This window comes from Macrobrachium nipponense, chromosome 1 (assembly GCF_015104395.2).
Source record: "Macrobrachium nipponense isolate FS-2020 chromosome 1, ASM1510439v2, whole genome shotgun sequence".
Classification (NCBI taxonomy): domain Eukaryota; kingdom Metazoa; phylum Arthropoda; class Malacostraca; order Decapoda; family Palaemonidae; genus Macrobrachium; species Macrobrachium nipponense.
In genome coordinates this window covers 78,104,800-78,121,939 of record NC_087200.1, presented here as the reverse complement: position 1 = coordinate 78,121,939, position 17,140 = coordinate 78,104,800, and the positions used below count along the sequence as shown (strand labels likewise).

General features: G+C 42.1%; 2 protein-coding genes across 2 annotated transcripts in view; one reads left to right on the top strand and one right to left on the bottom strand.

The window, feature by feature from the left end:
- Positions 1–4,657, top strand: part of LOC135220042 (probable global transcription activator SNF2L2) — a 51,899-nt gene extending 47,242 nt beyond the window's left edge. The window contains exon 7 of the mRNA XM_064257373.1: positions 4,439–4,657. Coding sequence (XP_064113443.1) covers positions 4,439–4,657 — 219 coding nt within the window. The remainder of the gene's footprint in view (positions 1–4,438) is intronic.
- The window catches only part of LOC135218836 (cyclin-G-associated kinase-like), a gene marked incomplete in the record, with an annotated part of 495,799 nt that overhangs the window by 94,403 nt on the left and 384,256 nt on the right, over positions 1–17,140 (bottom strand).

Below are 17,140 nucleotides of genomic sequence, written 5' to 3'. Positions count from 1 at the left end.
GGAAAAACTAAATAGGAACCTTTCGGAATACTTAACTTAGCTGATGCGATGGCAGAGCGTTCCATGATGGCAGAAAATCCTCAAAAAGAGCACGAAAACACAGAGCAAGAAAAAAATGCGGCGTCTCGTAGACCTCTAACTTTAAAGGATGGCCACCAGAGCATGGCAGTCACCTAAGTGTGTTGTATGTAGTAGTTGCTGCCCCATTCTGTGGGTCGGCTCTCTTCCTGTGTGATTTTGTTGTAGGAAATTTCTAATTGACAAGAAGTTCGTGGTAGTGGGCTCACTCGCCCTAGTGTTCATACCGACGCCCTCCTTGTGAGTGAGCGAGTCAGTTATACTGACCTTTTCTTTATTTTGTTTATTCTCTGGTATTTGTTTGATCATTTACCTAGAAATAATGAATTAAAGGAGGTTATTCGCGCAGCGACACGAACTGAGCCAGAAATGACAATTTATGGCTTACTGCGTGCTAGGAAAAATGATTGCTTGGCGCTCGTTCGATACTCGTAAGACGGGTAAAGAGCTGAATGTAAACAATCGATTGGAGGTTTGTTTTTTGTTTGTGTATTATAGTTAATGATTAATTAATAATTATTTGAAATGAGTACATACTGATTATTTATACATTTTATTGGCATATTCTAAGCTTTTAGCTCTTAGGTCTAGATGTCAGAATCATTGACTAGGCTACAGTAGCAACCGCTAACATAGGCTAGGCTTATTGCCAAGGGACATATGCTAAAGTCCTAATATATGCAGTAAAAATGGGTTGAACATTACATGCAGTTGAATATTACTCAAGTATGTACAGTATTTTGCCTTTTTGGAGTCATATTTCTTCCGTCGGATCGGCGTTGTAACCCTAGAACATGTGTTTTAGGCCTGGAAATATAATTTACTGGGTTTTTTTTTTTTTTTTTGGAGGGCTTGGAACGGATTAGCCATTTTACATGTAAAATGTGTTCCAAGATACGAAAAACTCATAATACGAAGGCCGCCTCGGAACTGATTAATTTCGTATCTCGAGGTACCACTGTATATGAAAATGTGCGCATTTTTATTTAGAATACAACAAAAAAATACTCGTTATTGTAGCTTTTATCAGTTTTGAGATATTTTCAGATAAATAACGATAAGTGCCAAAATTTCAACCTTCGGTTAACTTTGACTCTACCGAAATTTTCGAAAAATGCAATTGTAAGCTAAAACTCTTATATTTTAGTAATATTCAATAATTTACCTTGATTTTGCAACTAATTGGAAGTCTCTAGCACAATATTTCGATTTATGGTGAATTTATGAAAAAACTTTTTCCTTACGTCCGTGCAGTAACTCTTCCGAAAAAAATCATACATGCGATTGTGGCCAATGTTTTTTACCATTTTTTAAAATTAGCCATTACAGTGAACCCTCGTTTATCGCGTAGATAGGTTCCAAACCCGGCCGCGATAGCTGAAAATCCGCGAAGTAGGGACACCATATTTTACGTATTTATTTAACATGTATATTCAGACTTTTATAACCCTCCCTTTACGTAGTACTGTTAACATACCACCCTTTAATGTACAGAACACTTAATGCATGTACTACAGTACCCTAAACTAAAACAGGCACAAATATTAAAATGTTAGAATATTAAAGTATAAAAAAATAAAGATTGTTACTGTACTCACCACAAGAAGTTGAAGAAAAACTGAATGATGATGGCGATGAATTTGCTGCACAGTAGAAATGATGATGATGAAGCTGATGATGTCTTCTACTGTGCAGCCAATGATAGTTACGACGCTGACGCTTCCGACGCTCCGAGTTAACGATGCTTTTAAAAAACGCATACGATGATAAAAATCCTTTATAGTTTAGCACAGTATATTAATAAAAATAAGTTTCTGGTTAGATTACAACAAAAATTTTGAGGGTTATGATGATTTTTGACACTTTTTTATGTCGTATTTTTTCTATGTTTTTTAGTGATGCCTCATATTCAGAACTAGTTTCCGAGCGAATGAATACTAGCTTTGGATGCGCAAAGTTTATAACAATCCAAAAGCGCAAATAATGAAAAGATCATTGCTTGTTTCTAGTAATAATAACAAAACTAAGTTTCTGGTTAGATTACAACGCAAATTCCAAGTATCCAAAGAGAGACATTACGTATTCAGTAATTTGATCAGAGAGAGAGAGAGAGAGAGAGAGAGAGAGAGAGAGAGAGAGAGAGAGAGAGAGAGAGAGGCGTCTTCCGACGCTCCGAGAGAATGACTCTCTTAAAAAACGCATACTATGATAAAAAATCCTTTGAGGGTTATGATGATTTTCGACACTTTTATGTCGTATTTTTTCTAATTTTTTTAGTGACGCCTCATATGCGGAACTAGTTTCCGAGCGAATGAATACTAGCTTGCGTTTCATGTTTGATTCAATTTTACTACGTATATACTGAATTATCATAAGATCACATTCTCTTTTCGTGTTTTATTTCTTTCTGTACTGAATTATATGTCATATGTAATGCAATGAACCATCAGTAAGAGCAGATATTACTAATTATTAATGGAATTAACAAAATATTTGGGGTCTTCATATATCGCGGCTATTTTCGAAATTTCCGGAAAATCCGCGATATATTTCTTTTATTATATATACATACGTAATGAAAAAAGTCCGCGAAGTCGTGAATCCACGATGGTCGAACCGCGAAGTAGCGAGGGCTCACTGTACATAGTTTTATATATGGAAATGTGTGCAATTTCATGCACAATACAACTAAAAACAATCCATGGTTGTAGCTTTTATCAATTTTGAAATATTTTCATATAAAAAATTATAAGTGACAAATTTTCAAACCTTCGGTCAACTTTGACTCTACTGAAATGGTCGAAAAACGCAATTGTAAGATAAAACGCTTATATTCAGTAACATTCAAGCATTTGCCTTCATTTTGCAACAAATTGGAAGTCTCTAGCACAATATTTCGATTTATGGTGAATTTATGAAAAAAATAACATTTTCTTTACGTCCGCGCGGTAACTTCTTCCGAAAAAATCATACGTGCGATTGTGGTACTGTTTGCACCATTTTAAATTAGCTGTTACATAAAGTATTATATATGAAAATGTGCGCACTTTCATGTAGAATACAACAAAAAATAATTGAAGGTTGTAGCTTTTCTCATTTTTGAAATATTTGCATATAAATCACGATAAATAGAAAAAAAACCATGTTTGGTCAACTTTGACTCTACCGAAATGGTCGAAAAACGCAATTTTAAGCTAAAACTCTTACAGTCTAGTAATATTCAGTCATTTAACTTCATCTTGAAACAAATTGGAAGTCTCTAGCACAATATTTAGATTTATGGTGAATTTAAAAAAAAAACTTCCTTCCCTCTGCGCGCGGATTCTCCGCCAGAAATCTCCGAAATGCGTATGTCCCATTCTCGGAATATTTTGCTCTGTTTCATATTAGGCATTTCATAGAGTTTTTATATATGAAAATGTGCGCAGTTTCAGTAGAAATAAAACAAAAAAATATTTGAATGTTGTAGCTTTTCTAATTTCCGAAATAATTGCATATAAAAAAATATATATAAAAAAAATTCGACATTCGGTCAACTTTAACTCGTCAGTATAGTAATATTCTATCATTTTTCTTCATTTTGAAAGAAATTGGAAGTCTCTAGGACAATATTTAGATTTATGGTGAATTTTTGACAAAAATATTTGTTTACGTCCACGCGTTACGAATTCATGCATTATTTTGTGATAATATTTTTCTCTGTGTTGCTTTTATCGTTTTACAATGTGTTAGATACCAAAATGATCGCAATTTAGTGTATATTACAACGGGAAAAAAATTAACTCGTTACCTTTAACCGTTTTGCGCATAGCGCGATTTGAATACAATTATATATGAAACTTTGTTTTCATGCTATCATATATCGCATTATTTATATGATAATGATAATTTTTTTCATTTCTGATGGTTGCATACTAAACTTCAGGCAATGACAAAAAAAAGAAGCAAAAATGAACTCTTAATCTTGAAAACTAAGTGCGCTGTGATTTAAAAAAAAAAATATATATATTTTTTTCCGCTGCCGCTCACACTCTGAGACCGCCTCGGCACACGGAAGACGATTTTTAATATACCCCTTCGACGTTTAAGGGTTAAAAATCTGTCATTTTTATTATTTAATGTTATTCAATTTATACATAAAAGCTTGAAAACTTATAAATTATATAAAAAAATTAAACAAACACTTTTGCAGGGTTTCTCCAGGATTCGAAAATGTTGCTTTTGCGTTAGTGTGTCTGTGAAATACTCGAGTTATGATGAGTTATTAGTTAGGTTCCAATGAAAAGTTCGTGCTATTTTAAATTTGCGCAACTCAAATTGCATAAGATTGAGTTATTACTGTATTTTCAATATGTTACAGCATGGCAGGACCCCAGGTGGAAATTGGCAGCAGCAACAGCAGCATCAACAGCAGCAGCAGCAGCCGCAGCAGCAGCAGCAGCAGCAGCAGCCACCAAAAACTCCTGTTGGAACCCCACATCATCAAATGAAGTCTCCTTCTCAACCAAACTACGGCAGAGTAAACTTTGATGTTGGTAAGTTTTTAACCCATAATGGACAGATTGCTCCTAGGGAGTAGTAATAACAGGTTTGGGGTGGTGGACAGATTGATCCTATAGATAAACAATACAGGCAGCCCTCAGTTAACAGCAGGGGTTCAATTCCCGGCCAATGCTGCTAACCAAAAATCGCCTCTAACCGAAAATTGGCGATAACTGCACTAAAAACCTGCTGAATGATGCCACTAACCAAATATCAGTGCCATTAACCAGATATCGGCACTGCTTTTAACTGGAGATCAGTGCTTTCTAACTGGATATCGGCACTGCTAACCAGAGATTGGTATAGAAAATCCAGTTAACAGTGTTGCTAGACAAGTGCCTGTAAAACCGGATAGCTGTTAAGATGCCGCTGTTAACTGAGGGCTGCCTGTATTAAGCACCATCGATTTGAAAAGAATCAGGTGGGAAAGAAGTGCCAATACTTCTATATCCCTAAATTCAAACTTCAATGGCAACTTTTACACTGGCTAAAATCAAGACTAGGCAGCCCATGCAAGCTTAGTAGTGATTTGACTTTGAGGGGGAATGTACTAAGTCTCTGTCTCATATGACATCTTTTTATAAATTTGCTCATAAATATACCAAAGGGCTGCTGTTGGTTTTAGTTCTTGTCTTGTACGTTAGTATGTCAGTTGTAAATGTAATTTTGTAAAGAAAAGCGCAAAGAAATATTAGAAAAAACATGTAAAATGAAAGAAAAGTTACTGAATCTTCGTTATGGTGTAGCGGGATCACAAGCTTAAAAAAACAAGCGGGCAAATCCCCCCCACATAAACCTAATCACTCCAGCTGCCCAACTCACCCTCAGTCACACTTTCTTCTTTACACTACGGAATATGCAGGACAATTGACCTATCTACACATAGAAACAAAAAAAACACAAACAGAAAAAACAAAAAAACTCTCAAAACACATGTACTACTTACCCAACCACTCCAGATACTCTGGGCTATCCTGTGCTGTCTGATGGTCGAGGTCACAGAGATATCAACCACAACAAAGACCACAACCCACAACCCAACAGTACCCAAGGACTACAACCCAATAACTCAACAACAACAACACAACTAAGGACCACAACAGCACAACCACCAAGGACCACAACAGCACAACAACAACCAAGGAACACAATCACAACTCAACAACACAACAACAAAATAAGGAACACAACCACAACCCAAGACCACTGCACAACCAATCACCAACAACACAAAAAAAAACCAGCAACACAAAAGGCAACACACACACCCACTAACAACATCAAGGAACAACAACAACAATCACATCAACAAAAACTCAGGAACTCAAAGCACAACAAAACCAACAATACAGGAACAACCACTCCAAAGCAAAACAAACACCCAACTAACAACAAATCAATAACACACAAAACCCAACTGACTTCCAGTGCTTTCAATAACTGCTCCTGACAACTACTACTGTCACCAGTTCTCACTAGAGACTGCCCAGAGACTAACTCAAAACACAGAACTCTGATCTCTAACAGCACCAGCAGAAAACCTAGCACTCGCCAACAGCCAATTCAGTCGTTAACCATCCAACCACCAATTACCCTCTCTCTCTCTCTCTCTCTCTCAACTCTCATCTCATCTCTCTCTCTCTCTCTCTCTCGCTTCTCTCCTCTCTCTCTCTCTCTCATCTCTCTCTCTCTCACACACAGACGTTGTCAAATGGAACTCCATAACTCCTCCATAATGGGTATATTTATGTAAATATTTTTCAACAAATATGATAAAATTTGCTACTGATTTTATTTCTTATATGGTTTGATATTGTGTAAGCTACCAGGTTTGTGTGGAGAAGAGGCACCACGATAGGCAGGATTATATCTCAAGGTCTGGAGTTGACCAGTATCCCCTTTCGAACTAATAGTTCTTAGTTTTTTTTGGGTGTAGAGTGTCACCTCAGACGTAACACGACTCCAAAGGTCGTTAGCTCACATATACAGAATGACTCTTTGGCTTTGACTGCCTGTATAGTGGACGTTTCTGTCCATTAAAGGCATTCCGTCAGTAGACAATGATCTGGTGGAGAGGTTGTCAGAACATGGTAGAAGAATTTCTGTAATTACATGTTTACATGCATGGTGATATACATTGGACTGGTGATTGGCAGTGAATATCGCTTCACACTGACTAATCTTCAGATGAATCAGGAGCAGTGGAACTGGATGGGTCACATAAGAACTCTGATCTGATAAGTGGAAACATACTCTGTATCAGAGTAGCCTTGATGGACTACCACCTGGCACATACATCAGTCAGGTTACAGGAAACTGACCGTGGATGGGGGGTCTTCCTCTGACCTTGGTAGAGTGGGAGTACTCAATAACCAGGATTTTGACGTAGACTCAAAAGTAGTCTGGGACATCAGTTCTAGTTGGCCCCGAAATCTGGGATAATGAATCAATGCAGCACAGGTCATGATGACAGATACATTTCTTAGTCAAGCTCAGTACGGTGTGAGTATGTGTGAGGGACCTTCAGCAGGGCCAGCTTTGACTTGTCAAAGTACTCTGTGGTTATAGAAAGAACTAAGTCACCTAGAACATTAAGGTGGTAGACGTAAAGGAACAGGCCAAACAGAGGCGATCGGGCACAGGTCATGATGACAGATACATTTCTTAGTCAAGCTCAGTACGGTGTGAGTATGTGTAAGGGACCTTCAGCAGGGCCGGTTTTCTTTTGACTTGTCAAAGTACTCTGTGGTTATAGAAAGAACTAAGTCACCTAGAACATTAAGGTGGTAGACGTAAAGGAACAAGCCAAACAGAGGCGATCGGGCAAGCCTACTCCTTGTTTGTCAAGTTGTACCAATGAGGTTATTTACAGAAGAGAAGGTCATCAGAGGATATTGGGGCCTCCTGGCATTTAAGAAAACATATCTGTTAAAAATGATCATGACGGTTGGTCTGTGACTGTATCGAAGCTGAAAATTGAGCAATTTTAAGGAGGTGTCTGTCTGTTCATTGAAATTTGAGAGTGGGTTCTTTGTTATGAAAACCACTTTCAATTTCCGTATATATATAAGGTTGCCCAGAGGTCCTTGGACTCAATTTCCTTGGTCCTTTGGTGGCTGCTCAACACAAGGTGTAACTCATCCAGTACCCCTGGTGGGTCAGTTGGTATCTTGTCTAAGATGATGGTATGAATGTGAAATGGAGGAGTTAACTGGCCTCTTTCCTTTTCAAATTTCTGTCTTCTTCTTTACTTAAGGCAGTAAGAAGAGAGTACCATCATAAACTGGAACGGACAAGGTACAGGTGAGTGAAATGGCCATACTGTTAGGGTTAGTATCAGTAAGATACCTATCAGTAGCAGGGCATTCCTCTCTTTAGCAAGGGGGAGAGGAATGATAACAAACCTACATGAGTGGATGAATTGGTTTGTTAGGGGAACTGATCTTCTTATCTTCCGACGCAATGAACTATGACATTGTGTAAAAAACCCAGAAGTCTGACTCTATGATATTCATATATGTCTTAGATTCGGTAATACTGGTCTGTTGTTTCATAGAATTCAGGTATTCAGAAAACTGATCAAAGGTGGCAAACTCCCAGTTTGTTAATAGTACTTACCTCCCACCAAGGGTAAGTCTACCCTAATGTTAAGACCGAAGGTTTGTTAAGTATATGAACAAATGACAAATTGTAACTAATTTGTATTTTTTCATGACTTACAAACCTGAGGTCTTAACATATAAAGGCCCACTTCTAACCACCCCTCTATCAACTAACCTGGGTTGGAAGAATAACTGATCGGGTCACGAGTTAATGAGGGGTACGTGGTGGCCCCCACAGTCTCGTTGACCCAGCACAGATGCAATAGTCCCTTGGGCACACAATTATTTTAAACTACCGGTTTCCAGTTGGCGCTGAGTATTTATCCTAATGTTAAGACCTCAGGTTTGTAAGTTATGAAAAATACAAATTAGTTACAAATTTGTCATTTTACAAAATAAAACAACATTACGTACTTATTAGAAAAACATATATAAGTTGGTAAAATTTACGATTGTCTTGTAAAAGAGGGCCCACAAGGGGTTGTAAATATAGTCATTTTCAAATTCTCGTGGAAGGTAGGGATAATTTTTAAGAATTTTTTTTTCTTTCACTATGTGCATTTGCATATCTTCCTCTTTCCATTGATGTGCTTTTTTCTTAAATTTGCCGACCTCAAAGTTTTGCTGGCATGGGGTGCTACATGTTGATATACTATCCCGGTTCCTAGGGTTAAATACCTTTTCTGGGCTCAGCTCGTGTCGGCCTATGAAAGGATCCTTAATATCATTCTTTCTAGGTAAAATTAATCTAAAATTACCAGAGAAAAACAAAATTAAGAAAATGTCAGTAAAACTGACTCGCTCACTCTTAAAAAGTAAGTGTCGGTATGATAATAGGGGGCGAGTGTGGAACACTACCACGAGACAATCACCAATTAGAACTTCCAATCAGAATCCCCCCAAGAGAGAGCTGATACAACGGGCCGATGCAGCTGCTACTACTACTACTAGAGGACGCCACGGACAGCAGCGCCCCTAGCGGACATCCTTAATTTTTAGCGCTAGCGTCAAGACGCAAATTTTCCTTGTGCTGTGCTATTTCAGGATTTATCTCTATAATCTACCATGGAACGCTCTGCTATTGCCACGGCTAAGTTAAGTAACTCATAAGTAATATTTTACACATTTTTATCTTCCGGGTACCAGTATTTTCCTCTTCAATAGGTCATATACGGTTCCCCGGTTGTCTCGTGGCGGCGCCATGCTGCCTCGTAAGAATTCCCGGTCCTCCATACTGGGACTTCTTATACTTATGGGCTTACTATATTACGTTCATTGTTTTTACATCGAGTTTTAGTTAGTTTAGCCCTCCTACCATTTCTCTTAGTTTGGTATTTAGGGCTATTATTTTTATTCCGGCCCAGCATCCCGGCTCTTGCTCTTCATCGGCTATCGCTGGCTCCGAGTAGGCTTCTGTTTCTTGGAACAGTCTGCTCCTCCTGGGCTTCTCTCTCTTTTACTAAAAGTGTCTTTTCCATCTTTTCGATGTATATATTTGTTATATTTAGGGTGTTAGGCTAGCCTAGGTGCTTGTTCCTTGTATTGGTACAGCTTGGTTCACGTGGCCCTCTCACGGTTGTGTTGCTCGCGGCCTAGGCCACTTGCGATCACGTGTTCCATCGCACCTTACCCTGCCCCTGCCCTCCCTTTCTGGTATAGGGAGGAGCTGGGGGACCCCTTGGTTGTCATGACAACCTCAGTCGCCTTCTCTCACTCCTACTCTGAGGTGGCCAGGGGTTCCTCCCAGCGTATAGGGCGACCACTCATGAGGTAACGAGTCTCCATGCGGGTAGCCGGTGAGGCGGGGAGGAGTAGGGCCATCCCGCCCCTCCTCTCTCGCTCCCGCCGTGTTACGCCGAGACCTTCCTCCCCCCTCCCAGTTGCCCAGCCACCTCCCTTGCTATACGAAAGGAGCCTTCCGTCGCAGCCGGGCACCTTGGTTATAGGTTACTGGCTCCGCTAGCGGGCGGGGTGGGCACTACTAGTGGTCAGTTGCTTGCCTACTATGTCCTTATATCTCTCCCCCGCTACCGGAAGGAGGCTTGCTTCTTACCTGCGCACTCTTCTAGTAGACGGGCGGAGAGAGGTTTGTATTATTATTATTTATTTAAGGATATACCCTAATTTTACAATAATTTTACAATGAATTGTGTAATATTATTATTATTATCTACCATCCCCGCCATTTTCCGTCGTGGTTTCCAATTACCACCACTCCTGGTTGGTTTCCTTTTATGTCCCCCGCCATCAGCGGAGCCATAGCCTAGGGCACACAACCAACCTGTTACCACACGTATTTTGGCGGGGCTCTGGTTTAATCTAACTTTATCGCTCGGCACCAGCGGAGCATCTGTTAGACTGTAAGTGTTTACCTGGTACTCATGTATCTTTCCACTTACAGGCTACCAACTGTCAGGTCCCAGCGTGCAACGCGACGTTGTACGACCCCTGCGGCCACGATGAGTGCAGGTCTCCACGCCCCTTGTGCCACGTCATTCAATGAGATGATCGTCTGGCACCCAAGCCTGCGCCATCTGCTACGACCTGGTCGGTCAGCTGGGAGATGGTGTAAGTCCGTTATAGGCTTCCTTATCATTTTACTAACAACTCTTAGTCATAAGTTTGTTAACCCCGTTCCGCCACTAGAAGCTAATCTCGCCTTTTCTTTCAGGCTACTGGTGTGAGGGAAGTCGCCCTCGCCACCTGAAAGCGTGGGTGGGCGGCTTCGGGAAGAACGCCGCGAAAGGCCAGCCTTACATTCTTGATAAGAAGCTGCCAGTCCAGATCTTCCCTGCGGGCAAGTCGACTGGTTACGTTGATCCCTTGTCCGCGGCCCCTCTGATAGCCTCCATCCAGCAAGACCTCCAGCAATCCTTTGGGTCGTAGCCTCCCAGGAGTCGGTCCCGGACGTCGCTGCCCTGGACCTTAACATCGAACCCATGGCGGTAGGGTGGAGGATTTTGTTGGTTGAGGTAGGTGTGTGGGCGGGCGCCAAGGTCTTTCCTTGGGTGCTCCTGGACCTTCTCCTGTCCCTTCCTCGAGTGCTTCTTTCCAAGGCTTTGTGGATCTGAGATCCCTACCCGCTCTCCCGCTCTCTCTGTACCCCCAAAGGTGAAGGGACAGAGAGAACCGAAGACTCTGGCCAAGACAACTTCTAGGAAGTCGTCTTCGTCTTCTTCGGCTAGGAAGTCTTCGACTTCCTACGCCGATGCGGTGAAAGCGAAGCCGAGCTCTTCTCACTCAAAGAGCTCTAGAAGCAAGGCTTCTAAGGAGAAGGCTCGCGCTCCGCCGAGCCAGTGCCTTCTCCCGCCTCCACCGCTTCCACTCCGGCTACGCCGGTAGGAGGAACGGGGCCTAGCACCTTTGATCCCTCTGCTTTCTCAGCAGTGGTGATGCAACAGGTGGGCGAGCTGGTTGGCTCGCAAGTCTCCGCCCTGGGGACACGATTCGAGCAGATGTTCGCACAGTTGTCGAGCACTCTGTCTCAATCAGGCCAGTCGATTCAAGACCTCTCTAACAGGGTTAAGAGAATGAGGACCGGGTTAGCTGGGCTATCTCAGGTTCCTCTTCCAGTCTCTCCAGCGCCAAGCACTGGCATTCTACAACTCCCGCCATACGACTCTCTGCCAGCTTTCTCCATGGAGAACCCATGGAGAGTAGCTGCCTACGCTCCTTTCAAGGATGGGATGATCTCTATCCCGGAGTGTGGAACTCGAAGGATTGAGGAGACTTCGAGTTTTACCCTCCGGGTCTTACGCAGCCTTTCATCGGTTACGCTAGGCTGACGGTAACGCTCTCAACTAGGGAAGACAAGATCTCTAGGGAGTCTGTCCTATATAGTAGAGATCATGCTCAGCGGGAATGGGTTCACTGCCTGGAGGACTGGGAGTGTACGAACACTAAACTCCAGGCCTACAAGAGCCCCTTTACTATTTTCGCAACGGAAGAGGAGGTTTCTCTTCCGTTCGCCACGAAATTAGTGGAGAAGTCCCTGCAGGCAGTCCTCAAGGATGAGCCCATCCCACAGTTGAGGGAGGCGGAGTCTACTTCTCGCTCTTCCCGGCTTTCGGAGATTGTGGGAGAACTTGCCAGCTACGTTCACGCTTGGTAAGCTCAAAACCGGACTGCGCCATGGACCAGTTCGGCGAGAAGCTACCAAGGCTGCCCGGATTCCCTAATCCAGACAGAGTTTTTTTTGATGCGCGAACCAGGTTTGGCAGTCCTCAATTTCCCTTATAATTACGGAAATGGCTGCCCTCTCTTACGCTACGGAACCGCTGTTCAAGATTTTGGCAAAATCTCAGTTCCAGACGGTACTTACAGACGCTTTCGACTTCTTCCAGGCTAGGAGGAATTGTCGAAAGCATGTTCTACAGGAGTGTACTATTAGGCACGAGCCGAATAGACTCTTGAACTCTAGCATGTGGGGAGCGGATCTCTTCCAGAGTCCGCTGTCAACGAAGTACACCACGAAGCTGCTAGGCTCAACCAGAGCCTTAGAGCTAGGTGGGGTATTTCTCGAAGAGGAAACAAGACCCCGTTCCACTGCTGGTAAGAAACCAAAGAAGGCTGGTAAGAGGTTCCAGCCGTATCAGAAACACCAGCAACAGCAGCAATTTGTGCAGGCGGCGTCCCGGTTTACCCAACAAGGACAACCTGCTAGTTCGAAACAGAACCAGCCCATCCTCCTGTTGTCCCCTCAATCACAGCCATCCACCTCCTACGCAATCTCGCCGGCCTTCAACCCTACATATGAGGCTCAAGGCTACAAACAGCCGAGAGGTAGGGCGAGAGGTTACTTTCGTCAGCGTGGCGCAGGAAGGGCAACAAGGAGCAGGCAGTTCAGAGGAGGCGTGGTGGTCAACCCGCCCATCAACAATGAGGCTCCCCAGGTAGGAGGGAGGCTGTTCTCTTCCGCCACAGGTGGGGGTTCAGCAATTGGGCACAGAGCATAGTGTCCAAAGGATTGGGTTGGAGCTGGATCAAAGATCCCCCTCCAATCAAATCATTCCATCGGATACCATCAGAGGAATTGACAGATTACGCGGAAGAACTCCTTCAGAAAAGGAGCTATTGCGAGAGTCAAGCATCTAAAATTTCAAGGTCGCTTATTCAGCGTGCCAAAGAAAGGCTCAACAAAAAGAAGGGTAATCTTAGACTTGTCAAAGCTAAACTCTTTCATTCGTTGCGACAAGTTCAAGATGCTTACCCTCTCGCAAGTAAGGACCTTACTTCCGCGTGGAGCCGTCACATGCTCATCGATCTTACAGACGCATACTATCATATCCTATAGCCAGGCACTTCCGCCCATTCCTAGGATTCAGGCTAGGAAATCAAACATTCTCATTCAAAGTGATGCCCTTCGGTCTGAATGTAGCCCCCAGGGTATTCACAAAAATAGCAGAAGTGGTTGTACAAACAATTGAGAGCTCAGGGAATCATGGTAGCAGCATACCTCGACGATGGTTGATCTGGGCACCAACAGTCGAGGAATGTCTCAAAGCCACCAAAAAGGTAGTTCACTTTCTGGAACATCTGGGGTTCCAGATAAACAAAACGAAATCCAGACTTACTCCGGAATCTCGTTTTCAGTGGCTAGGAATCCAATGGGATTTGTCTTCCCCACAATCTGTCAATTCCAGTGGCCAAACGGAAGGAAATAGCAAAATCTGTCAGGCAATTTCTCAAATGCAAACAAACGTCAAGGAGAAACCAGGAGAGAATCCTAGGGTCCCTTCAGTTTGCTTCGGTAACAGATATCCTCCTGAAGGCAAGGCTGAAAGATATAAATCGAATTTGGCGATCAAGGGCAAACTCCAAATATCGAGACAAGTTGTCAGTAATCCCACAGATCCTCCGCAATCAACTACGGCCTTGGTCAAAAGTAAAGAACTTAGCCAAGAAAGTACCCTTCAATATCCTCTTCCAGTGTTAACCATCACACGGACGCATCCCTGTCCGGGTGGGGGGATACTCTCAGTTCAAACAAGTTCAGGGGACTTGGTCAGTTCAATTTCGCCAGCTCCACATAAACGTGTTGGAAGCAATGGCAGTATTTTCTTACTCTTGAAGAGGACTGCTTCCCCCGAAGAAGTCTTCATCTAAGGCTAGTATTGGACAGTGCAGTGGTAGTTCATTGCATCAACAGAGGAGGGTCCAAATCCAAGCATGTGAATCAATGTCATGATAGCCCATCTTTGCATAGCAAACAAATACAAATGGCATCTGTCTGCCACTCACCTGGCAGGGAGTAAGAAATGTGATAGCAGGGACGCCCTTTGTCCCGGGTCAGTTCCTCTGGAATCAGAATGGTCTCTAGACGACGGGTCATTCCAGTGGGTAAGCCTGAGAGTACCAGGTCTCCAAGTGGAGCTCTTCGCCTCACAAAGCGAAAACCACAAGCTCCCTTGCTATGTGGCCCCCCAACCTGGATCCTCTGGCTTATCCCACGGACGCCCCTGTCGTTGGGATTGGAATCAGTGGAGGAGAATTTTATGTTTTTTTCCTCAGTGAATCTCTCTTGAAAGTCCTAAGACAAACTAAGGGTCTTTCAAAGGGATAGTAGCTCTGATTGCACGACTGGCCCAAGAGCAACTGGTATCCTCTTCTTCTTTGGAATTGGGGTCTCCGACCTCAACGGATCCAATCCAAAGCTATCACAATCAGTACAAATGAGGGACTGTGTTCGCGCCTTCCTCAGGAATTCTCCAGACCCTAACTTTATGGACTTCATGAAGTTTGCGGCTAATAAAGATGCTGATATTGATCCACAGAATATTCTCTTCTAGAATCAAGATAAGGAGAGAGTCAACCATTAGACAATTATGACTCAGCTGTTAAAAAATTAGCATCTTTCTTGAGAGAATCGAACACTACAACCATGACAGTTAATCTAGCTATATCTTTTTCAGATCCTTGTTTGAAAAAAGGGTTTTAGCAGCTAGCACATTACCACTCATAAATCGGCTTTGAAAGAAAATCTTTCAAGTAGGTTTCAGATAGATCGACCTGATTTCTTATTTCACATCTATCCCTAAAGCCTGTGCTAGACTTAGACCTTCTCAAAGGCCCTACTACAGTCTCATGGTTCTTAAATGATGTCTCAAACTAGCTTCAGATACTGACAACTTCCATCTTGTTACATTCATAATGCTCCTGAGGAAGACATTATTCTTATTAAGCTTAGGCCTCAGGAGCTAGAATTTCAGAACTGTCGGCTCTCATCCAGGGATGCGGGTAATGTGGAATTCCTCCCATAAGGAGAAGTCTACTTTGCTCCGGATCGTAGCTTTTTTAGCAAAAATGAGGATCCTCTTGCAAGGTGGGGCTCCTTGGAAGGTTATCCCACTTCCACAGGATCCTTCTCTCTGCCCAGTATCACTCTTAGAGCCTTTCTATCTCGTACTTTCTTCAAGATCTCAGGTGTGCTCTTCATGACGAGAAAAAAAGGTGGTTACTTTGTCAGTAAAGGTATTAGACAACAAATCCTTTACTTCATTAAACAAGCCAACCCTGAGTCATTCCAAAAGCCACATGATATCAGGGGAGTAGCCACCTCAAAATTAAATTATTTTCAACATATGGAACTTGAGGATCTTAGAAAAAAGTATACTGGATGGAAATCCCCGACAGTCTTTAAACGGCATTATCTAAAGTCCTTGGAATCTTTAAAGTTTTCAGCAGTAGCAGCGGGAAACATGTTTCCCCTGATACTGTATAGTAGTGTTTTAGTATAGATCAGGTCTCCTTTCTACCTACATTCATTCCAACATGCCCTCACCCTATCGCCAGGCTACTCGAATATCATAGCCTTAGCCGCTGAATCATATGTGGATGTCCCTTATTTTTTTGCTAGGGACATCCACACTTGTACTGATAATGTACTTCAGTGTACCTACCCTTATTTTTATGCTAGGGTAGGACACAATGTGTTTGTATATAATTTGCCATACTTGTATTAATGATGGACTTCAGTGTTACCTACCTTATTTTTTATGCTAGGGTAGACACAATGAGTTTGTATAGTTTTGTAAATATGTTAAGTAAATCCCCTTTTTGTTTATTTATTACATGCATCACTGTAATTTACTTAATTACCATTTAAGTTACTTTAAGATTACTAACATTCTATTGTTTTAACTGTTTAGTATAAGTTAGTTTTAAGTACTTTAGTTTGTATGCTGTAAATTGATTTACTTATATTATATCCATCATTTTACACGTTTTTCATTGTTCCTTTTTCCCATCTTGTCTGTTTCTCTGGTACTCTTTCATAGGCCGACACGGGAGCTGAGCCCAGAAAAGGGATTTTGACGAAGGAAAAAATCTATTCTGGGTGATTGGCTCGTGTCGCCCTATGAAAACCCCCCCTTTTTTTTTGGTTTTGTTCCCCCCCTTGCAGGACAAGATGTTTTTTAGATTAAGGATGTCCGCTAGGGGCGCTGCTGTCCGTGGCGTCCTCTAGTAGTAGTAGTAGCAGCTGCATCGGGCCCGTTGGTATCAGCTCTCTCGGTTGGGGGGATTCTGATTGGAAGTTCTAATGGGTGATTGTCTGTGGTAGTGTTCCACACTCGCCCCTATTATCATACCGACACTTCTTTTAAGAGTGAGCGAGTCAGTTTTACTGACATTTCTATTTTTTGTTTTTCTCTGGTAATTTTTTAGATAATTTTACCTAGAGAAAGAATGATTAAGGATCCTTTCATAGGGCGACACGAGCCAATCACCCAGAAATAGATTTTTCCTTCGTCAAATCCCCTTTTATTTTGTTTTTATTTTTTTTTTTTAACTTTCACTCCTGCCTTTTCCCCAACCTACTCCTTCAAATCAAAACCAGTTTTTGATACTTTTAACACAATTTTTATGCTTGTTGACTTATGAGTGTTTCTTGTGATTTTTCAATGTGGAGATTTACTGTC